The sequence below is a fragment of the Lipomyces doorenjongii genome (assembly GCF_038497915.1).
Source record: "Lipomyces doorenjongii strain NRRL Y-27504 unplaced genomic scaffold V1508scaffold_60, whole genome shotgun sequence".
Lineage (NCBI taxonomy): Eukaryota > Fungi > Ascomycota > Lipomycetes > Lipomycetales > Lipomycetaceae > Lipomyces > Lipomyces doorenjongii.
In genome coordinates, this window is record NW_027118127.1 from 60,347 (window position 1) to 81,945 (window position 21,599).

Genomic DNA, 21,599 nt, shown 5'->3' on the forward strand with positions numbered 1-21,599 from the left:
CGAGTGGACTACGACTCAAAGTGACCCAGCTCTTATGTAGCAGACTACCGAGGCAGAAAGGTGACGTCATTCTCAAAGCGATCCGGGGAAGCTGTTTAACACCGGTCAGCGCCACTCGGACCGGCATTACATAGTTCCGAGACCGACGGGCGGCTGTTCTTCTGCGCCACCACCGCCAAGCGCATCTTCCTCACTATCCCAACACGTCACTGGCTGGCGAACAAACATGTGACTACTCTGAACCTCCCCAAATGCAAGCCTTTGATTAGACACAGATTATTGGTTTGATTTACATATTTGCGAAGATCGTTCTATCTTCTGTATAGCAGTTTCCTGAGCGCGCCATTATTTATCACAGACCATAAACAGGCCAGTCATTCCGCTAAGATTAATATCACTACCTGGAATGGACCGATCCAAGCCAGACGTTCGTTTGATTCACTTTAACGACATCTATCATATCTCACCCCAGTTTCCTGATGCGCACATCCCGGGTGGTGCTGCGAGATTTGTCACACTTGTCAATGAATACAGGAATGCCGAGCAATACGACGACGCGCCAGAATTGATCACAGTGTTCTCTGGCGACGCATTCAACCCTTCGTTGGAATCATCGGTCACTAAAGGGAAGCATATGATAGATATTATGAACAGCGATCATATAGGGGTAGATGTTGCTGTTTACGGCAATCATGATTTCGATTTCGGAGTGGACCAGTTGATATACCTCAAGCGCCAGTGTGATTTCCCGTGGATGATTGCTAATGTCCTACTTGACGACGTACCAATTGCAGAGGGTGTGGAGTACGTAATAAAGGAAGTTTCTGGCATAAGAATCGGCTTTGTTGGATTAGTAGAGAGGTATTCTCGACCAATATGTGACGTACGATGTACGGCTTGCTAACCAGAACTTAGGGAATGGCTAGAAACAGTCAACTCGCTACCGCAGGATGTAGTCTATAAGCCATACATTAAGGTCGCCATGGATATAGCACCGAGGCTGAGACATGAGGAGCATTGCGACTTGGTCGTTGCACTCACACACATGCGCGAGCCTAACGACATCAAACTTGCAGCTGCCGTACCAGCCGGAACGTTCGATATTATATTAGGCGGACACGACCATTTCTATTCGCATAAAGTAGCCAATGGCATCGACGTGATATGCAGCGGTACAGACTTCAGACAATTGAGCTACATTGAAGGGTTCCGCGATCGTAACAGTGGAATGTGGACGTGGAATATTACCAGGCGTGACTTGACCAAAGATATTGCAGAAGACGAGCGAACGCACGGAGTGGTAGAGTCAATCTCCGGATACATGAATCGACAATTAGACAAGGTAATCGGATGGACGGACGTAGCATTAGATGCCACTTTCGAGACTGTGAGAAGCCGAGAAAGTAATCTAGGAAATTTTGTCGCCGATATTCTGAGAGTCTGGTATGATGCAGATGTCTCACTAGTGGCTGGAGGGACAATGCGTTCTGACACCATCTATCCGCCTGGGCCAATCCGAATGAAAGATATTGTTCTTACATTTCCATTTGAAGATCCATGTGTCGTCGTTTCGGTCTCCGGAAAGGAGCTCCTGGAAGCACTAGAGAATGGTGTCTCCAAATTGCCAGCACTGGAAGGACGCTTTCTACAAGTTTCTGGTATGAAGTACACGTACTGCTTAGACAGGTCTCCTCGCATACAGTCAGTCGAAGTTGGTGGCCTGCCTCTGAATCTGGATCAAATGTACTCATGTGCAACCAGAGGCTATATGATGCATGGCAAAGATGGCTTCGAATCGCTAATGGTTCCGGCAGATCGCCAGATAGTGGATGATGAGCAAGGCCTATTGTTAGTGCAAATGCTCAGAATGTGGTTCTTGTCTATGAAATTGTTCAGCAAATGGCACGAGCATAGCCAAAACAAGGCTGTAGAGGTGAGCTCAGGCGTCAACAGCTGGAAAAAGAGACTGAAGAACTTGATCAGCGACAAGCTGCACAATAGGGATCTGACCATCAAAGAGCGTGACGAACTGATGCGAGAGAAGGACATGTTAATTGAACAAAAAGTACTGGAAATTTGGCAAACTGGGAAAGTTACACATGGAAGAAATCATCCGGATTCAGGTACCCATGGAATATCGCCTGAACTAGAAGGAAGAATCATATGCGTGGATTCAAATGGTAGAGCGATAAAGTATTGATTAGACGTTGGCGTTGATTTCGGGTTCGTTACAGTTTCGTAACAAATGATATGCAAACTGTTATTATGAAGCATTTGTAGCAGATAGCATGTGGTAGAATGCATTGCTCGATGACGTAACTCTATATTTTAGACCTGTAATCAACTATGTCGCTTTATTATTAATTAATAGTGCTAGGTATGTATTGCATATTGTTATAACTGTACATCACCTTAAATAATATAGATAATATTCAGGTAGGGTTAACTTTCTACATGTCAGTGAAAATTATTCTCATTGTTATTTTCATCTCGCAAACTAAGACTGAATATTCTTATATTGTTCAATCTGTGTTATACTTTACGGTCAGGATTTTATTTGTACGCTTAGTCACTTATCTCCTCTGAAAGGTGCTGTGTTTGTGTCAGAAGTAGATAGTAGATACACCTCAGCAAGATTTGCTTCACGTTAGCTCAGTATTTCTTTCTCGCATATGTACAATACTTGATTATTGGTGATCTATAGTACAAGTGTATCATGACTTATGTCCAACGCCGTCGCTAGTCATATCATTACTGTGAATGTCCTAGTATGTCATCGATATTCCGTTTGGCATTCTTGTACGTAGTCTCCAAGTAGTTAAGTTTCTTTTTCAGCGCTTCTAGCTGGTCCTCGGTCTCATTCTTTTCCTTGTCTAATCGTGCGATATGCGCTGTTATGGGGACATTCAAGAACCTATATCAACGTTAGTGCATTGTCCGCATTCCGTAGTAGACATCTAAGTTGTTGGATTCTACATTTTTCCAACGCCTTCCCAAACCCCGACTGATGGTGGAATATCTTTCAGTTCTTTCATTGTCAGATCTGTTAATCTTATGTCGCGCTGTTTCTGTGCGATTTGTTGTCGAACACTCGTCAACTCTAACTGAGATTGCATAACTCGCATTTCAATCTCTTGAAGGACCTACAGATGTATTACCGTTAGTATCCTGATGAGAAGATATAGCCAGATCTTGCAGGCTTAGACGGGTAACTCGCCTTCTGGAGAGCTTCTGGTGGAATCGACATTGTGAGACAAGTTCAAGAAAAGCAACTTCCAAAAGCAATTAATATATATCCTTAATCGTATTGGTTTGACGTTTCATATACATCCATCCGATGCAGGCGGCCTGAGTATGGTGTACAATTGGTTATATATCTCTGTGGTTGACCAGATCAACCCAATCAGGGTCAGGTGTGATCTATGTGATTCTAAAAATATTGTTGTGATTCAGCGTGTGTAACAGCATGTGCCATCCATTTACAAAGCACGCGCGAAACCTAGCCCTGAGCATGTCAGATCGGACACGTAATGTGGCGATGCATTGTAGGTTGACATGGCATGCGCTTAGAGGATGGTCCCTTAATTCCCCGAGGAAGCTTCGCAGTTTGGCCGCACGCTATTTGCATGTCTTCCCATTAAATACCTGCCGCAGCTTCTACGCGACAGAGGCCGTATCCACCTCTTCAACCGTCTTATGAACCAACACTTGGGCTACCCGTCATTCATTTACATTAATCGTGCACTCACAGCACCTAATTAGAGCAATATGACGGGTCCACGTGTGATCCCTGACTGCGTCATTCCCCTGCAAGATGCACATGCGCAAACCCAGAGCACGCGACAGCTTTTAGCTGATGTGTTCCCGTCGTGGAATATTGACAGAGTAGATGTCATGTCGCTAAAAGGTGGCATAACAAACTGCGTAAGTGATTATTCGAATCCCATGCATTAGAAGGTACTGGTCCGATGGCTAACGATCACTTCTAGCTGCTAAAATGCATCTACAAAGCAGGCACTCCGCAGGAGATCGTGGTACTTGTGAGAGCATATGGTCGAGGAACCGGAAGTATTATTGACAGGAATCGTAAGTCAGCTTGTGGGCTTAACTCGGCTTTCGATTTGATAGCTAAATATTGAATGCACAGGTGAATTTTGCACGCACGTGCACCTTCACTCATACGGCCTCGCCCCACCTCTGCACGCTCGATTTAAGAATGGATTGGTTTATGGATTTATTGCCGGTCGGTCCGTCGACTATCATGAACTAAGCAACCCGATTTTAATGAGAGGCATATCGCGAATGTTGGCTCAATGGCACACTGTTCTCGATGCCTCTGCTATCAAAGCACTCATGCTAGAGCAGTCTGGTTTAAAATCGCACGAATTTGTGGACGATATTTGGCAATTGTGTCAGAAGTGGATAAATAACTTGCCTACGGACGACGATGTGCAAGTTAAGACTAAGACTGTACTAGCGAAGGAACTTGTGTGGGTGAAGAATGAGATTCAGTACAAGGGAGGTCCAACAGTTGTTGCTCATTGTGACCTACTAAGTGGAAACGTGATAGTGCCTGAAGATTGGTCATCAGAAATATGTTCCGATATGCCACCTGTTACATTCATTGATTATGAATACGCTTTGCCAACGCCCAGAGCGTTCGATTTAGCCAACCACTTCATGGAGTGGCAAGGATTTGACTGCAATGTGTCTCTAATACCGAAAGTAGGCGGCCCAGTCATGCGTGAATGGGGGAAGCAATATTTGGAGGGAACCCATCTTTTTAAGAGGGGGTCGTCTGAGAAGCAACAGAACGGCGTTCCTGTCAGTGATGCAGATGTCGATCACTTAATGCAAGAGATACGGACTTGGTGGGGAATGCCAGGATTCTACTGGTAAGCTTATTAGATTGTATTGTAAGCTTAAGACAATGCTAATGAATCATGTAGGGGTATATGGGCTACGATTCAAGCGGTCATTTCCACGATTGAATTCGACTACACAAATTACGCGCAAAATCGCCTGTCGGAATATTGGTCATGGAAGCAAAACTACTTATCCACTAAGAAGCCAAATTGGGAAAGTAATTTATAGATTTGCATTACAAAGGCTCAAATGAAGAGAGAAGCTTGTCAGTTGGCATTGTGATATGGTGTACTTTATTGTCCTAAAATTGTGATGGGTTCAGGTGTCCATGGGTATGTGTTTGCATTTAGCGGCCTTTTACTAACATTTTCACGCATTGTATCATTCTTGCTTTTTTCACGTGTTGATGGTTAAAAATTAGGAGTTGTACCTGTCAGCTCGCTATAAGACAATTGCAAAAGGTGTATATATATTTGACTTCCACACTACGGAATTGCAGATTATAATAGAATGTATTATGTCATCTTACTCGCTGTACGCCTGCGACAGCGCCAGATGATTGTAATATCTACTCATACATTGCAAAGTGAATAGAGTCTCAAGTTTGTGGGATATACACTCCAAGAAACGTGAAGAGCGCAAAATTGTTACTGCTCAACTCAGAGTTTTATGAACCACAAGCCTTTCCTTTGGCTTGCTTTTGTTTTATTTATTTTCGTTTGTTTGTTTTTGCAAGCCAGTTTAGTAGTTGTTAATTCCTTCTATTTGATTCTATGTTATCGTTATATTTTTTAATTATAACCCAGTGTATTGTACAAGCTATTTACATGCATGTCCCGGCAAGAAAAACGAGGCAAAATGAACAAACAAGTAAATAGGCAAAAAAAAAGGGAAAAAAGATACGAAGCTGAAAGCGACGGCACCAGCTGCCTGCCAGGGCCCGTAGGCTATGACAGCAACACAGTCAGCGCAAATACTTTTTTGGAGTATCCACGCCCTGGTATGGGCAGTGGAAGGTAGCGGAGCAGGCGCAGCGGGAAGCTGGCAGTGGTTAGAGTGATGAGCAGTGGATTTGCAATGGCGGCACGGACTCTTCACTGCCGTGCAATCCTCCAGACAGTGGCTAGTTTGGCGACTGTAGATACACCAGGTCTCAGAGACGTAGCGGACACGAACCGTCGAGGAAACTTGAAAAACTGGGGGGGGGCGGACTGACGAGCGGAAGGATAAGGGGCAGGATGGTGCGATTCTCATTTAGCGCGAGGATGACCTCCAGCGCATCCTCATGGATGGTGCTGGTGCCAACACGGGGGAATTCGGCTTGCAGAATCGTGCAAAGCTGAGGCAACATGGTCGTAACCATGAGCGGGGTTTGAGAAAACTCCAATGAGTTTCAGCTCAACTACTTGAGAGACTTGGCGATGTGCCATGTCGATCATGGTCAGGCATCGGGAGTAATAATGTTTGTAGTGGAATTCACTCTCATGTTTGATTACTGGGCTGTATCTTAGCGTCGGCTAAATGCAGTGCCACAGACCTAATTAATTCACAGCCCTAAGGTGTAAATATAGCCCTCCAATTGCAAAATCAACCAAACCTTCTCATGCAACAATTGCAAATCAGACTCAGTAACCAAATAGAACAATCGACCAAATTTTAAAAAGATGCCTCGGGAGGGAGTCGAACCCACGACCTTGAGATGACACTCAATTTTTTTTTTGATTGAAAAAGCCGATGTATTAGTAACTATATACATTATGGGCTGAAAAACAAATGAACATATAACCCAAATATGAGACTCACGCTTTAACCAACTAAGCCACCAAGGCATTTACCCTAATAATAGACCTTGACGTAACTTGCTTCGTCTTCGGGTTTAGGTTTTTACTAAGTTCCTTGTGGCCCAATGGCAAGGCGTCCGCCTACGATGTGATAGATCATATCAGATTGAAGTTAAAGCGGGAGATTCCAGGTTCGACCCCTGGCAGGGAAGAGTCATTATAACTTTTTTATTGCCGTATAAGTATTTCTAGTTTTCATTGTCTTGAAGACCTGCTGATAGTGCGATTTGCATTAGTACATCAAACAAGTGAAATAGACTGCTGAGTTTCTCCCTCCAAACCCTCTCGGTGTTTGCTCACAATTTTGTTCAAACGTTTAACAATTTCTAAGATTGCATGCTTCCCATAATCCAGTTTCCATATCCACATTAGGCGTATCAGAGTACTGGATATCACGGCAGAGCATGCTGTAAGTCGGTATTTCGGTAGTTAGTTACTGCTAGTAATATATTGAATGCCCATTGAGTCTTTATTTGTTGACATGAATCCAAACATTAGCTGTTCCCACATTGAGAAAACTTTGCAAACCCATTTCGTCCTGGAAAGCTTGATGCGTAACTTCCGCGCCTTTCTAGCAGTAGCTAGTAATCGTATCAAAACTTATTATAGCATGAGAAGTAAGAAGTGTTAAGATTGGGGTGTCTTCTTCTACTGCCGTAATATTGTAGGAAGATCAGTCTTTGGTATTGGACATTGAAATGAGCAGGTCATCACATGCAGTATGACGCTAATTTTCCGAAACAAAGATAAAATTTTATTTCCAAAGATTAAGCCTGAGTCTCAAATGCAGATCTTACAGAAATGGAGCTACCGTTAACTAGCAGGTAGGAATGTGGCTGGAGACAGTTTATGGCCATTTGTTCTCGACAGGTGCTATCTTCAAATCAATCTTACCAGTCGACGCCGGAGAATTCGAATAGATAGCCGTGAGTGTGCTCCCGGATTTGTACGATTATGTGTTACTGGATATGGCCAACCAAACTGCCCTCTTAAAATTAGATGACTTTGAGCCGCTATAGCATTATATCGACAATTTCAGTGATTGAACTGTTGACATAGCCCAAAGGTGGTATGGAATACGCGTTTTTAAACGATACTTAATGCATTTTTTGTTGCTAAAGAATCGAGAAACGCGGCGCACAATACTTTAGTCCACAATAGCCTAAAATTGCCATAATGAGTCATACTTTTTGGAAACAAATTCTAATCACGCCTAAAAAGAGCGTAATAAAAGTACAATGCTGTCATGATCCTCAGCAGAATATAAACAGTGGCAGATAATCAGCCTGGCCGGTGTAGAGATGATATCAAAACATGTAAGTAGTTCAGTTTACTGGCCCAACACACCAGCGCAGACATCCCTTAAATAAAAAAATCCATAAAAGTAAGCACTAAGGCATTTCAAGCCCAGCTTGCACACCAGTCGAATCATGGCGGCAATCAGTATTGCCTTGGTGATATATGCGACCAGGCCACTTGCCAACGCGCCAGACGGATGCTGCACAATGGCGAAAATTTGGTTGCAATCATCGTATATGAAACAGCATACGAGTATAAAGGAGACGATGTAACAGATAGCTAATAATATGCGAGGTCGATGTGGATCGTAGCGTGCAGTCGCGAATGATATGCCTCTGTCAGCATTGTTTACTGGGATGTTCATTGAAAGCTGCAGTCCAGAGATCTGATGACGGAAAGAGCCAATCATGACGTCCTGATTGTGCAAATATTAGCAACTTTGAATTATTGTATCCACGGGATGGCGACTGGTATCAGCAATTAGCGTAAAAATCTGAAGTTGTAATGTGTGAAGAACAATTGTAGCATACTTTGCACCATGAGACAATCGTTCGCGTTATGTTTTAGAAATCCGTCGAGTTTGTTAATACCAGCTCAGCGATGCACCAAATCTGCGAATAAAAATTTAGTATGTTTTCGTTGTCATTCATAAATTTTGCAAACTTTTACCAGTTATAAAGTGTCAAAAATATGGTTTTCAGAGTGCCATCATTCTGAATAACATACTGGCACCACCCCCTCGGAATAATGCTACTCGAACCATAATCCCAACGAATGGACCAATTGTCAGCTAGCCGGCAATCGAAAGCAAGAACCAAGTTCACTTTGGTTTTTAAAAAAGGGCAGAATGCACGTATTTGCATAGAAGTAATTTTTTTGTTTGATTGTAAGCCAGTTGATGACTATATAATATTACAGTTGCTGGCTCAACAAACAATAAACGAAAGGACCATAATATAATATTACGGAACAAGAAACGACCGAACACGGGCAATGTAAATTCGTAGATGACACAAAGGAAGGAACGAAAGATAGAAAGAACATGCTCGCCGGCGACGCACAATCGCCGTCACCGTAAGCCGGACGCCAACCGAGCCAGTGTCAGATTATTCGCTTCTGTCTCTTGACATCTGCTGTACAACTGTCTATAGCAGGTCATCTGTTTCTATCGCTTGTCGAACAAGATCTCCCAACTCGTAATGGTACTGCGATGAGTTGGACAGCGGGCAACCGCGTGACGTTGAGGGCAGTGTACGGTTGCGCTTGAGCATCATCGGGATTCGTCAGACCATCTTCGGGCGTGGACAGCACGTCCATTCTCCTTTCCCTTCCTGGAAACGACGATGAGTCCGAAGTTACCCAACAGTTCCGGCCATCATAATCGGCGCTTTCATCAGTTATCGGAGTCTTAAAACTTTTCAACAACGGTGAAACGTTGGTGCTTCTTCGAGAATTCATGGAGAATTATTGGTAAAAATGGTCAAGAATGGCCGAAGACTTTTAAGAATTTTAGATGTCAGCGTTCCTGTATCGCGCGTACTTTATCGTCATTCATAGTGATCCCCTCCTCGGAGATGACCATCTACGCCCGAGGCTAGTGAGGACGTCGGACAGTGGAGAGAGATGGAGCGAGCTCCAGGTGAGGCAACTGGAAGGCAGAAATAGCTCAGCGCGAGAAGAGAGAGAACGGATAACTGGGTGACATGACCAGCGACCAACGCAAAACAGATGCGAGTGAGGCGCCGCGCTGTTCGCACAAGCAAGTCAGGGAAGGATTAGAAGGCAGCAGGAGGAAAAGGGACCCAGCGTAGCAGTAAGTCCGTCGTCCGAGAGGACGACAAGGACAACTAGGACAAAAGCAGAATCTAAAATACAAACCAAAGATATATCCGCAAGTACACGAAACTAGATGCAAGAGCCTTACTCCCGAGGATGTTCGAAAATGCGCGTGCTGAGACCGAAGCAGTACCCAGAAATCCGTTGGCTAGACGCAAGGACGATGGCGGGAACGACGGCGCCTGAGATAAGCAGTCCACACGATGTGAACTGCCAACATCGCGTGTCGCACGTCGGTCGGGGGAAGGGCGCGAGCGGGTTAGCGGATAATGGGGGCGGGCGCAGGCAGACCAAGGCAAGCGATCATCGTCGTCCAGACAAGCAGAGGCGGCGCAGGTACAACAAGGTGATCAGGGAGCCACAAGGCGCTGCAGTGCACAGTAGGGAGGTTTCGACTGCCAGGTTATGCAACCAAGGGCGGTGAAGAAAGAAAATGGCACTTACCTGGTGGATGGCCGGTGTAAGTAACCAAGTTGGAGAAGGTGAAGCTGTTAGCAGCGACATAGAGTTGAACTAAACGGGACCACGGGCAGCTGCAGGAATAGCGGCCTGGATGGGGCGCATCCAAAGAGCATCACCACCAAGGGGAATGTCAGCGGTGAGATACTCACGCCTTATGTGACTGGTCGACCGGACGTCGCGGAGAGTTGGAAGGTCAGTCAACTGCAGAAAACTCAGTGCGAACAAGACTGCGCCAGGCAGGGAGATACTTCTGCCACCGCATTGGTAAAGGCCCGGTGGATGTAACACGCAGTACGGTCAAAGATCGAGCGATAGTGGCCGGTGAGGTTGGTAGCTGCAAGAGAGCCGACAGTTCATCTGGTTATAGGTGTTACCCAGGCAGGGCAGAAGCCAGCGACAAAGGCTTCTCCTACAGCAAGAGGCGACGAATGGGACCCACAAATGTCGTCGGGTTAGAATGGAAACTTCGGACCAATTGCGCGCAGGAATAGGGCGTGCCCTGCAATTGAAAGGATAGGTCGAAATCCTGAAGGTGGTATTCGTCGACGCTCCCACCACTGACCGTACTTGCCGCAACACTGATGAGGGCATCCAAGGTGTGGGCGTGAGGTGGGAACAAACCAGATCGAAGTATACCACCTCGGAAAAGCAGAATATGTTTATGAGGCGACACCTTGGCATATGGAAGGTCAGACATCGGAATTTGAAAGATCCGGGACCTTGAGTGTAGTCTATTGAACCCGGGCAGCCATGAGCCAACCACGTCAGGATGCCATCCTACGGAACCCCTAGTAACGAAAGGAGCCAGCGGCAAGAGCAGGGAACTGTGTTGCGGAGAAAAAACCATCAGAAGGAGCCCAGGCTGGGTATACTAAGCAAATTTGCTCCGATGGACGCGACCGCCGCGAGAGCGTGTCGCTGTCAAAGCGGTCAAAGAGCAACAAGATTAACATGGCAATGTCGATTTACAGGCCGACCACCGAAAGCTAGTCTCCAAGAAATTGAGTCATGTATAAGAAATGTTCTTCCAAAAATTATCAGTCTTCATATTCGTGGAAACAGTGCGCACATTAACTGGGGCTTCGAGTATGCCCAGATGAGAGCCAACTGGTATGCCAGTTCCTTCCTCACTTCCATTTTCACCTACAATGCCGAAACGGTGAGCTAGAGCGTGCGGAGATGCAAACCTTGGTTCTTCCTTCACAACAATCGTTCCCACTCCGTGGAGCTTCGGAAAGTCTCCGCAATACCCCACCTTCGGCCACCACAGATGACTGAGTCTGTGTCTCTGACATTGCACCGGGGCTCATAACCCGGTAATAGATCCCTAAAGCAGATATCGCACGTTCACTCCTGCTGTTGAGCAAAATAGGGACGCGCGTAAGAGTCGTTGACATGGATACGAGACCCGCAACTGTGGCCATGAGGCACCTAGGGGAACGATGCGGTATACCCCTGTGATGGAGCACGGCATCTCGATAGTGGGGGGGTCCACGGTCGTAGAGGCTTTCTTGAAGTCCAAAGACGGCATTGCGGAGTGGAAGATACCCGAAAAGCAGCTGTACCTGCTCAATGTTTGTTCCGATCCACCGGCCAAGGATGAAGCTGGCTTACGCTGGGGTCTTACTCTGGGGAGGACCTTGACAGGAGTACGGACCGAATGGATCGAGGATACCCTAGCCCTGACTTTGGGTACATGATTTCGGTATGCGCGGTTGTTGCCAGCTCCCGAGCAAAGTATTACTTGTTCCTTGTGGCCCAATGGCAAGGCGTCCGCCTACGATGTGATATATACTATGTCAAGCGGGAGATTCCAGGTTCGACCCCTGGCAGGGAAGCTTTAATTTTTTTAATTTTTTTAATTTTTTGTTGCTTAAGCACAATTATGAAGTATCGTAGTATCAGCAAGAAACTTTGACACTTTTAACGTATGAAAGTCTACGTAAGTTATCATTTTCTTCAGTATTAAGCAGTCAGATACCACCGTTACATCGGGTCAGATTTAGAGAAATCAACTGAATTTCACATATTCGTTATGTGCATTTAGTATCAAGAAGACTGCTCAATACATAAATAATAAACTATTCGCAGATCTACAACAAAAAGTCGCATACACATATGTATAAATATAAACCAAGAACCACCTGGGCGGTGACGCAGAACATACGCAAATGGAACAACTAGATATGATCCTAATCTAACAATACACCTAATCTAACAGTGCATCGGCCAAACAGATACATCCCAAAATTTCAAACATAAAAGTAGAAAACAAAAAGACCCGTCTAATAATACACAAACCATTTTGAACAAAAATGAATAAAATTCAAAGTCAATATGAAAAGGACATTAAAGGAGAACCCCGTATTATACAAAATTTTTTTCTTCTTGTAGTGATTTTATCGAGACCTTGTCATAATTTCCAGGCCGACGTTGATACAGGTGCCGACGATCCACAGAGACACGCTTGCGATACCGATAGTTCTGGTCATACGCCATTTGCTGAGTGGAACACAGGTCAAGAACAGAAGAAGGTTCAAGAACAACGTAGCCGCAGATATAATCAGTGATGGCGCGATCTCAAGATTGTAGGCATCGTCATCAGTGTAGGCGGAGCTATTCGGAAGAAGGATTATGCCGGAAACACCGATACCGATAAGAATATTTAACATGGGACTACCAAAACAAGCGCTGATGGCCATCATTGGATATCCCATTTTTGCCACCGTGATGTTTGAGACATAATCGCCCAGTGAATTGCCCTAAATCAATCCAGTTAGACACCGACTTTATCAAGTTGTAAATATATCACGGGAGCGTACCAAAGCAAAGATAGTGAGACCGAGAATAGCGTCACTAATGCCAAAGATAACACCGTATGCCTTCAAGATACCAACAGCTTCAACAGCGATAGCAGAAATCCACGAGATGCTGACGATGAAACCAACAAAGCACAATGCCGGTAGAAGCTTCACAGGTGGCTTATGAGTATCCGTGAATCTCAACAACCCAACTAGCGCAATCAAACTGCCAACGGCGACATAGACAGTCGTTTGCAACAGATTATCAACGTCATACCAGTTCATGTATAAGATGCCAAGCGGACCAAATAAGCATTGTACGCACGTCAGCCACTTATTCCAACCTTTGAATCTCGTCTGCCCCATCACGCTTACATTCCCATCCGCCTCGTCAGAAGGACTGTCGTCGTCTGCACAGTTACCGCCGCCATCGACATATACCTGAGGAATTTCGTAAGCCTCGTTATCCTCGTGCTCCAACCGCTCTGCTTCCACGACCGGGACAGTGATGGAAAGAAGGAGCACGCTCGGAACGACAATGATACTGATGAACTTGTTGAGATTGGTCTTTTCATGCAAACAGTCAATTGTTGGAAACAGTGCCTTCTTTACGTCGTATGGACGAGGAATCCAGAACCAGATCGACCGTCGCGATGAAACGTCCGATATCTGGGAGTCTACCTCCGAAATATTAGACATCGTCTCATTGTGATGAGGCTCTGGAATATCCAGTAGGCCCACGCCTGGCGAAGCCGGTGCATCCCTATATCTGCTACTTCTATCATCAAAAAATACCAAGTCTTCTTGAGGTATCCGGCTTACACCTTGAGGAACCTCTGACGAAACCGGTAATGGAGGCTGAAACGCCAAGAATCTGTCGAACGGAGAAGTCGACCTTGATCTCCTGCTTATACTGCTTGTATTCCGCGCATGCGTTTTTTTTGAACGTCCGGAACGACCGTAGGGTGACATTCCTCGCTCTGTCTGCGAAGAATTCGATCGACTTCTGGAGCCGAATATCGATGGCATCGCAGTTAGAGATGATTGAGAATGTACTGCGTTCTGTCGAACAGGCGACGATACCGAGGGACTCCGTAGAGGCTGTAGTGACGGTGACGCAAGAGCAGCAGCACTCATTTCGCCTTGATGATATTGCGTGGTAATCGATGAGGAGGGCCGAGGAAAAGTCGCGGCAAAATAGGGTGGCGATCGAGAAGATGCTCTGGACGACGGGCGGCTGCCGTCACTGAAATAAGCCAAATCTCCAGTCTCTATTGCTGAATGAGACCTAAACTTATGGCCCCTAACATTTTCCTGGCCGTATGAATATCGCGAGGATACCCCTGCAGATATGATTTGATCGACACTTAATCTGTGTGCATGGAGAGGTTTATGACGCCTTGAGAATCCTTGACTGACCGATCGGTTTCTGAAATGCCGTGCTACAGCTTCCTCGTCCAATTTCATTGCCTTCCTTCCTCGCTGTACTGCAGATCGCAATTCTAGAGCACCAATCAATGAGGGTCGGACAGGTACAGGCGAGGCCAGACTTGGCGATTCACCATATCCGTATCCACTATGACTATTGTTCCACGGCCGCTGAAGTCGCATGGTCTGCGCAATTTCTCCATATGTGCCTTCCTGTAAAGTCCGAAGATGATATCGGTCAACAGCTTGTTCGATGTCCATACTCGAAGACGAGGGAGCAGTGCCCAATAATGGTGCAGATTCTACTTCTTGTTCACTTAAACCCCTGCTGTCGACGACATCCGAAAAATAGGCCAGCTGTTGCTCGGAACCAAAACTGTCTGGTGTGGTTGCAAGTTGATCATCGTGGTGGATTGGTATCGATATAGACCGGCCACCACGCGTAAGCCACCAATGCCATGAGACCACGAATATGACGTACACAAGGTATAATACAACCATTGCCGTACATTCCCATAGGGCGATACGACCATCATGCAAGCAATACATTGCAAATGCAACGGCAACGGTGAAAAAGCCCAATTCACGTAAGAACGAGCCCCAGTTCACAGTGAATGGGCATATGATCGCCATAGACCCCGCTACCACCGAGGTTATAAACGACGCAGCGCCAATGAGTTCTCCAACAGCCAAGGATCCACTACCGGTCTTCATGGCCGCATAAGTGCTAAAAACGTCCGGAGATCCATTGCCGAGTGCCAGGAAAGTGACGCCAGCTAAACTTTCCGACATACCGAGAAGGTCGGATATAGTGTTAAGATTGGGACAGAGAAAGTCACTCGCAGTGATGCCGATTGTTGTGAATACAGCGATTAGCCATACGGTGATAATAACAAATGCAATAGGCTTTGCGTCAGCAAAGGTGCAATAGTACAGCTCGAGGTAGTTGAAAAGCCCTAGTTGGTCTTTGGTACAATACTGCTTGACGAAGGCGCACTTATTTTTTGCCTTTAAAACGTCGGAACACTTAGAGGCGATGAACATTAGACAACATATATTATCCAGTACAGAAAGTCAGTGCGCATACCTCTAAACCATCTGCTGCGGTCTTAAACGACAATAGCTGGTAAGGCGTGTACTGCATTTTCAGTATCGGGCTGGACGGCAGTCGAGTCTCATCCGAGCTGCCCAAAACGGCAGCCTCAGCATGCACAAGAGCTGAAAGTGCCATAATGATCAGGATGCATGGTAAGGCGAGGTGAAGAGCCTGCCGTGGCAATGACAACGCGAACATCGCTGGCCGGTCTCAGAATGGCGGCTGAGTGAGTATAGGAGAGATCAACGGATGCTGGACGACATGCAGTGAGAGGCCAAGCAAAACCACTAGCAGTGCCGACGGACAAGTTGAAGACGACGAGTTCGCAAGTATGATCGATCGACACCGTAGACGAGTGCGCCGAGTCGTGGGAGACTTTGTAAGAGAGATTGTCGGTCTCGAGGCCGATATTTCGCGAGTCACGATGGCTGAGATGCGACAAGGTTATACTTTCGATGACGCCAGTAGTCGCGCTTCGTACCGTTATGCTTTTGTGAGCCGATAAGAGCGGGGGCCCATGTGTTACCCGGCTGTGTATCGACTCGTTTTCACGCGACACCAATAATAATAATAAAATATGCAGCCCGTGCCGTCGCAGTCTCTCGCATTTTTGCTGCCAATTATTGGCTTTAACTTAACGGTCGAGGTATATTCAGGCAATCTATCCATTGGCTTTTCCGCAGGAGGGAGCATTAACCTAACGTATCCGGTACAAACCACAGGTACTGCCTGCCAGCTAACAATGCGACTTCTGAAATATTCGGTCAGCACGTGCAGGCAGAAGTAATGCAGAAGCATGTCGACCTGGCTCTCGTCGGAACACGACTGGTAATTCATAACCAATTTCAGTCAATGAGGCTATCTCTCTGCATTACCAAGCGGTGCAGGGCAAGTCTCGTTCGTAACAATCACAATTATGGATCAAATCACCAAGAGCCGTGAGCTTAACAAGTGACCTGCCACACAATTACAGTCATCGCTCAATCCTTAATAACGGCATCACAGTCGTATATCAACCGGTGCTCTTATATGATATTACTTGCGCTAATATGGGTGAGTATATTGTGAGCAACTCTACAGGAAGCAGTCAGGATCGACTCATGCATAAAATAATAATTCTTTTGTCATTTACGTCATAGGATCTGCGCTTTGCTAACGAAATCGCAATAATATTTGGGTCATACATCATGATCAGCTCGAATAACATTTGCAATCAAACTCAGCTTGCACTGCTCGTATTGAATACGGGCTTATCGAACGATATGGCGTATCTAACATTCCGACCGGATTCTGCAGGGTCAATTTGATAACGTCTAATACAAGTGCAGGGTCAAGAATGTAAGAATGCTTACAGATAGTTCATGTTTGGTGGCGTCCAGGCTTGGCGACTTGCTTCTCAATACGAGTCGAATTGACTCTAATCCCCACAAAGTCTAGTGTAGTCTGGTCCACCTTCGTTTCCCCAAACCCCGTCGCAACAAGCAGAATAAAATATCGTGGGTACCGCTAGTCCCAAAGAGGAATGATTGGTTTAAGCCCCATATTCTCACTTTTAATCGGAGTTTTCAACCTTTATCAGCACCAAGGTTCAAACTCTCTATGTCTCTTCATATTCTGTCGTGTTACATAAAACAGGCTAGAGGTAACGTTAATCGAAGTAAAAGAGTTTTCACAAGTCACGGCAGCTTGATGTATATTAGTGACCTACTTTTTCCCTCTCCCTACCGTATCAATCTACGCACCTGCACTAGCTACCCACATCTCTAATAATTACCATCGCTCCTTCGAAAAAGGGAAGGGCCGAAACGCAAAATCTAGCTCTCAGAAAAAGCCGACAACTGACCGGCAAAATACTGGGGTGATCTACAGCCAAGGACCACTTTCTTCACCGCTTGAAATTGAAAGTTGCATTCTTCGAAGGGCCAGAAGAGATTTCGAAGGTAAGGAATTGCATGATTGCAGATGGCCGAGAATACTATGAATTTGAGCAAATTATTGAGACGTGGCATTCAGAAAACGCAGCATGTATTAGGGTCGATGTCTCGTTCAATCAAAGAGATATCTACAAGCTATCTAGACGATAGCGATAACCTGGAAGACTCCGTTCCATGGATTAACACAAATAGAGCAGAGTTTGCATAAGGTCTCAGTTAGAATCAGTCCGCCACGTCGGTGCTTCTCGAGGCTGCTAAAAAGCGCCGACATCAACCAGTTCTCGCGATGCGCTTTCGACATGGAGAGGGCAGTCTGGAACCGAGGTGAGTCCAAGACGGCGAGAACCAAGCCACTTGGCTCAACTACCGCTCTCAGTGACACATTCACATCAACGCGGCAAGAGGGAGTCTGTGACAGACTGAGATCCTCTTTAAACAATGCGCTATTCGCCTTCAAGGAACGGTGTTAGGTTTTGCCTCCGGCTTTGTTTGTTTTCGCACTGGGTTCTTGTTTCCGGAGGGTTTCCCTACTCGCCCTTGTCCAAATGGATGTTCCCTTCCTTTCTAATGCGCGAGAATCTATACGCATGCGAGCACGCTACAAGCGCTTGTGTAGCGTGCGTTGAGCTTGTCTCCTTGCAATCTGGCCCTGGGCTGGACCACGACATCCGGGCATTTTATACGTAATGTTCAAATCCGGGGTCTGGTTGCAGTCTAATACAAGCGACATCAAGAAGAGCTCGGCTCTAATGAACAAAGCTACAAACTGCAATTTCTCGAGGCAAAGGTGCTGCGTCAAGACCTTTACTAATAAACTTGCATTATTCTTTGTTCGCGGCCAAACGCTTCTTTCAATTTGGGTTTGGGTTTACACTGTGTTTTAGCCGGCATATGTTGTTTGACTGTTAGTAATTGCCCGGAATGCAATCAAATTTTCGTCTTAAAACAATAACTTCCAACTACAGGCACCTGCACATGGAGCTAGTCTGTGATGCATCCTACCTTCAAATGTAGTTTAGCAATTTGCTGGGGATCGCCTTATCTCTAAGTCTTATACTCTTATTGCCATTCAACTGACCATTACACCATCTGCTGCACATTCGCTATCAAGGTGCCTGGGGATTTTGGAACTCCTGGAGAGTAGCAACGTCCCTTTGACCACCGTTAACAGGGCTGCACTGCTCTCAGGGTTTCTGTTGATCATCAATAACCCCTGAAACTCTGCTCGAACCGGTTTGAACAATTTCTGGTTCGAACAGTTGCCTCGTCAACGCCACCAAAACAAACTGGGCTGCGGCTCGTGTCATTAAGCAACAAATCTTAACTCTCGTGTCACCTGGATCTTGCAGACTTCGACATGCATTTCTGACGACCGCATTTACGGCCCCAAATCATAGCCATTAACAATGCCCCGTCAGTCACATATATCCCTCGACAGTACTCCAGAGTCAACCCGCCGATCAAAGAAAGTGATTAACCGCCAGTCTCTTTCACCAGTCAAGCAGCGTCGACTCTCATCTGTGGTCTCTACTCCAATGCTAAATGATGACCTGTCAGAAAAACTCGTGAGGATGACGAACAGACGAAACGTGCTTAATGAGATAAACAAAAACATTCTGGCTTCCGTGGCGACCCCTCGACGGCCCATTGATGGACCGAACACAGATGCGGAGGATAACTCCGCATACAGCACTCCGCGAGTACCAATTTTGTCTAATTTTGAGGAATGGATGAAACTCGCGACGGATAACGTATGCAATTGGACTTGAGTCTCGAAAGCATCGGACCGTTATTGACTAATAACTACAGAAAATCAACGCTACGAACAGTTGGAACTTCGCACTGATCGACTACTTCCATGACATGTCTCTTCTAAAGGAGGGGGACGGAATCAACTTTCAGAAGGCATCGTGCACCTTAGACGGCTGTGTTAAGATCTACACGTCTCGTATTGATTCAGTCGCCACAGAAACCGGCAAGCTACTCAGCGGTCTCACCGAAAATGCGTCAAAGCCGCGAAAGAAGGAGGATGGAAATGACATAGCTGACAGTGATAACGACGATGAAGAGCATGAAGGAGCTACCAAGAAGGCCAAGCGACGTGTGCGGTCGGAAGCGACTCTTGTCAAGGACTTCAGTGCCATTCAGCTTAAGAAGCTAGATTTAGAGTTTTCTGTGGATCCTTTGTTTAAGAAAGCGTCCGCCGACTTCGACGAAGGCGGTGCGAAGGGATTGTTGTTTAATCATCTTTCTATTGACAACAGTCTCAGGGTGGTGTTCGACACAAGCGAGGATGCTAAGGTTAATCCTTTGGAGGATGCCGAATCAACAATAAATGGTCCCTCTAAACAACTCGACTTGGAGCTTTTGCGGGGTAGGTCTGGGTGCATATTCCGATAATAGATTATTGACAAGACGTAGATCGCTATTTTAGTGACATTCTCGATGATCTGGACAACAAGTTCATCAGCCCGTCCCTGAAGGACTTCGAATTTCCGGCGGATCCGAATGCTGTCCCGCTAGATATCCCCTTTTTGCGATCGTTTAATGATGATATTTCTGAAATTAGTCCGAATGGTCTACGCGACAACTACGGCTATAATGATGACAGTGTTCACTACCCCGAGCAGCCAACGGAGGAGGAAGGCATACCTAAAGTCAAGGAAGAGTTTGGAAATGGTGGGGACCTGTGGCTATCCAATATTAGATCCGGATCAGAGATGCCAGAATTGGACGACTGTTTCGTGAACGGCATCGACGGTGACCTGGACCAAGATAGCGGATACGAAAACGGAAAAAATCTTGGATCATACGTGCTTCAATTTGTTAAGAACAAAGCTGGGGAGGACCCGAATGACATTTTCGCATACTTCGATGATAACATTAAGAAGAATTTGACCGGTATTCAACATTGGAGGATTCGGAAGGCTAAGAAAGGTATCTGTATGTCTACTTTTTATTTGTACTGGATATTAACGAATGTTTTAAAGATGCCGAAGGAACAAAGAAGCTTCAGCAACCTCGCCAGTCGCGCAAGAAAGAGGAGCTCATTATTGACTTCCTTGATGATGATGAGGAGGTTGACGGAGGAGCCATATTTGAGCAAGGTAATCCTACCAGCACTCTACTGCCGAAGTCTCAGTGGCGATCAGAGACGAGAAACCTGCTAGAAGAAGAGATGAATTTCAACTCCGCGAAGCTCCTCCGTCTATTCCTCAAGCCCCGTGTGCAGCTGCATTTTCTCAAGCCTGGCGAACGAAGGACAAATATCGGCGACACTCTGGTACCACGCCGGTATGCTGAGGCAAGTGGTCAAGCAGACAACTATGTTCCAAATCCTGACGACCATGGTCCACAATCCCTCAATGACGAGTCGTGTCCTCAAACATATGATGCCAATTTCTTCAATGATGACGAGTTTGGTCCCGGACTTGCTAATGATGACGGATCATTTGTGGATGCTGCGGAGAATCTCGATGAGTATTCAGCTGAAATCTCGTCTTTAGCGGATGGCGACCACTCTAGAAGTCATACAATGGTTCCTGCAGATGCAACCGTTAATAACGAAGGCAATCTCACGACCTTTATTCGACGCGAAGAAGCCCAAGAGGAGTTTGAATTTGGCAGTCAACTGGTTCTGAATGGTGGACGCAAGTTTAAGACCGATTATGTCAATTACGCTCGCGTTGCAAAGAAGGTCGATGTCAAGAAGCTTAAGGATAGTCTGTGGACGACTCTTGACTATGATCGATTGATTGCTCCAGAAAAGGCAGCAGAGGAGACACCGGCAGCCAGGCATGGCAGCTTTATACGTCCTGAGGCACTCCCTGAGGAGGAACCCAAGTACTTCTCAGAGATTGTTAGTAGCTTGAAAGAGATTTATCCTGCGAGAGCTATGGCGGACATATCAACTAGCTTCTGCTTTATTTGTTTGCTACACCTCGCAAATGAGAAGGGATTAGATATCAAAAATAGTGAGGACTTCACAGATCTAACCATTCGTAAAGACTTAACAGCAGTGGTTGATGAATATTAG

At 45.9% G+C, this 21,599-nt stretch overlaps 6 protein-coding genes and 3 non-coding genes across 9 annotated transcripts; 5 read left to right on the plus strand and 4 right to left on the minus strand.

Annotated features, from left to right (window-relative positions):
- Positions 1-406: 406 nt before the first annotated feature.
- Positions 407-2,200, plus strand: V1508DRAFT_359258 (Metallo-dependent phosphatase-like protein; the record flags this gene model as incomplete). Its single annotated transcript, XM_066937097.1, has 2 exons — positions 407-861; positions 916-2,200. 2 exons carry the CDS (start codon positions 407-409, stop codon positions 2,198-2,200), a joined length of 1,740 nt encoding a protein of 579 aa, XP_066793766.1.
- A 298-nt stretch (positions 2,201-2,498) lies between these two features.
- On the minus strand, positions 2,499-3,599 carry V1508DRAFT_463753 (Prefoldin). The gene is made up of 3 exons (XM_066942878.1): positions 3,218-3,599; positions 2,977-3,143; positions 2,499-2,914 (listed from the first exon to the last, which is right to left on the minus strand). Exons 1-3 carry the CDS (start codon positions 3,245-3,247, stop codon positions 2,752-2,754), a joined length of 360 nt encoding a protein of 119 aa, XP_066793767.1. The 5' UTR covers positions 3,248-3,599; the 3' UTR covers positions 2,499-2,751.
- Positions 3,600-3,768: 169 nt separating this feature from the next.
- Positions 3,769-5,094, plus strand: V1508DRAFT_399514 (kinase-like domain-containing protein; the record flags this gene model as incomplete). Its single annotated transcript, XM_066938265.1, has 4 exons — positions 3,769-3,924; positions 3,990-4,086; positions 4,148-4,895; positions 4,950-5,094. 4 exons carry the CDS (start codon positions 3,769-3,771, stop codon positions 5,092-5,094), a joined length of 1,146 nt encoding a protein of 381 aa, XP_066793768.1.
- Positions 5,095-6,531: 1,437 nt separating this feature from the next.
- Positions 6,532-6,695, minus strand: V1508DRAFT_t82. Its single transcript has 2 exons — positions 6,658-6,695; positions 6,532-6,567 (listed from the first exon to the last, which is right to left on the minus strand). It is a non-coding gene; the product is annotated as a tRNA-Met (tRNA).
- A 63-nt stretch (positions 6,696-6,758) lies between these two features.
- On the plus strand, positions 6,759-6,859 carry V1508DRAFT_t80. The gene has a single exon. It is a non-coding gene; the product is annotated as a tRNA-Arg (tRNA).
- Positions 6,860-7,688: 829 nt separating this feature from the next.
- V1508DRAFT_249760 (uncharacterized protein) lies at positions 7,689-8,543 on the minus strand. Its single transcript, XM_066936382.1, has one exon. The coding sequence runs from the start codon at positions 8,413-8,415 to the stop codon at positions 8,038-8,040; it is 378 nt and encodes a 125-aa protein (XP_066793769.1). The 5' UTR covers positions 8,416-8,543; the 3' UTR covers positions 7,689-8,037.
- Positions 8,544-12,051: 3,508 nt separating this feature from the next.
- Positions 12,052-12,142, plus strand: V1508DRAFT_t81. The gene has a single exon. It is a non-coding gene; the product is annotated as a tRNA-Arg (tRNA).
- Positions 12,143-12,276: 134 nt separating this feature from the next.
- Positions 12,277-16,097, minus strand: V1508DRAFT_463755 (Sodium/calcium exchanger protein-domain-containing protein). The gene is made up of 3 exons (XM_066942879.1): positions 15,621-16,097; positions 13,127-15,559; positions 12,277-13,066 (listed from the first exon to the last, which is right to left on the minus strand). Exons 1-3 carry the CDS (start codon positions 15,825-15,827, stop codon positions 12,704-12,706), a joined length of 3,003 nt encoding a protein of 1,000 aa, XP_066793770.1. The 5' UTR covers positions 15,828-16,097; the 3' UTR covers positions 12,277-12,703.
- A 2,872-nt stretch (positions 16,098-18,969) lies between these two features.
- Positions 18,970-21,599, plus strand: V1508DRAFT_406067 (condensin complex subunit 2/barren; the record flags this gene model as incomplete). Its single annotated transcript, XM_066938742.1, has 4 exons — positions 18,970-19,314; positions 19,373-19,937; positions 19,985-20,500; positions 20,554-21,599. 4 exons carry the CDS (start codon positions 18,970-18,972, stop codon positions 21,597-21,599), a joined length of 2,472 nt encoding a protein of 823 aa, XP_066793771.1.

Bases quoted from the DNA above. Each gene is read 5' to 3' on its own strand.
- V1508DRAFT_463753 (XM_066942878.1), bottom strand. From the start codon at position 3,247: ATGTCGATTCCACCAGAAGCTCTCCAGAAG. The intron at 3,144-3,217 runs GCGAGTTACCCG...ATACATCTGTAG, and splicing joins CACCAGAAGCTCTCCAGAAG to GTCCTTCAAGAGATTGAAAT. The intron at 2,915-2,976 runs GTAGAATCCAAC...ACGTTGATATAG, and splicing joins TGGGAAGGCGTTGGAAAAAT to GTTCTTGAATGTCCCCATAA.
- V1508DRAFT_249760 (XM_066936382.1), bottom strand. From the start codon at position 8,415: ATGATTGGCTCTTTCCGTCATCAGATCTCTGGACTGCAGCTTTCAATG.
- V1508DRAFT_463755 (XM_066942879.1), bottom strand. From the start codon at position 15,827: ATGTTCGCGTTGTCATTGCCACGGCAGGCTCTTCACCTCGCCTTACCA. The intron at 15,560-15,620 runs GTATGCGCACTG...ATCGCCTCTAAG, and splicing joins CCGCAGCAGATGGTTTAGAG to TGTTCCGACGTTTTAAAGGC. The intron at 13,067-13,126 runs GTACGCTCCCGT...GGATTGATTTAG, and splicing joins GTCTCACTATCTTTGCTTTG to GGCAATTCACTGGGCGATTA.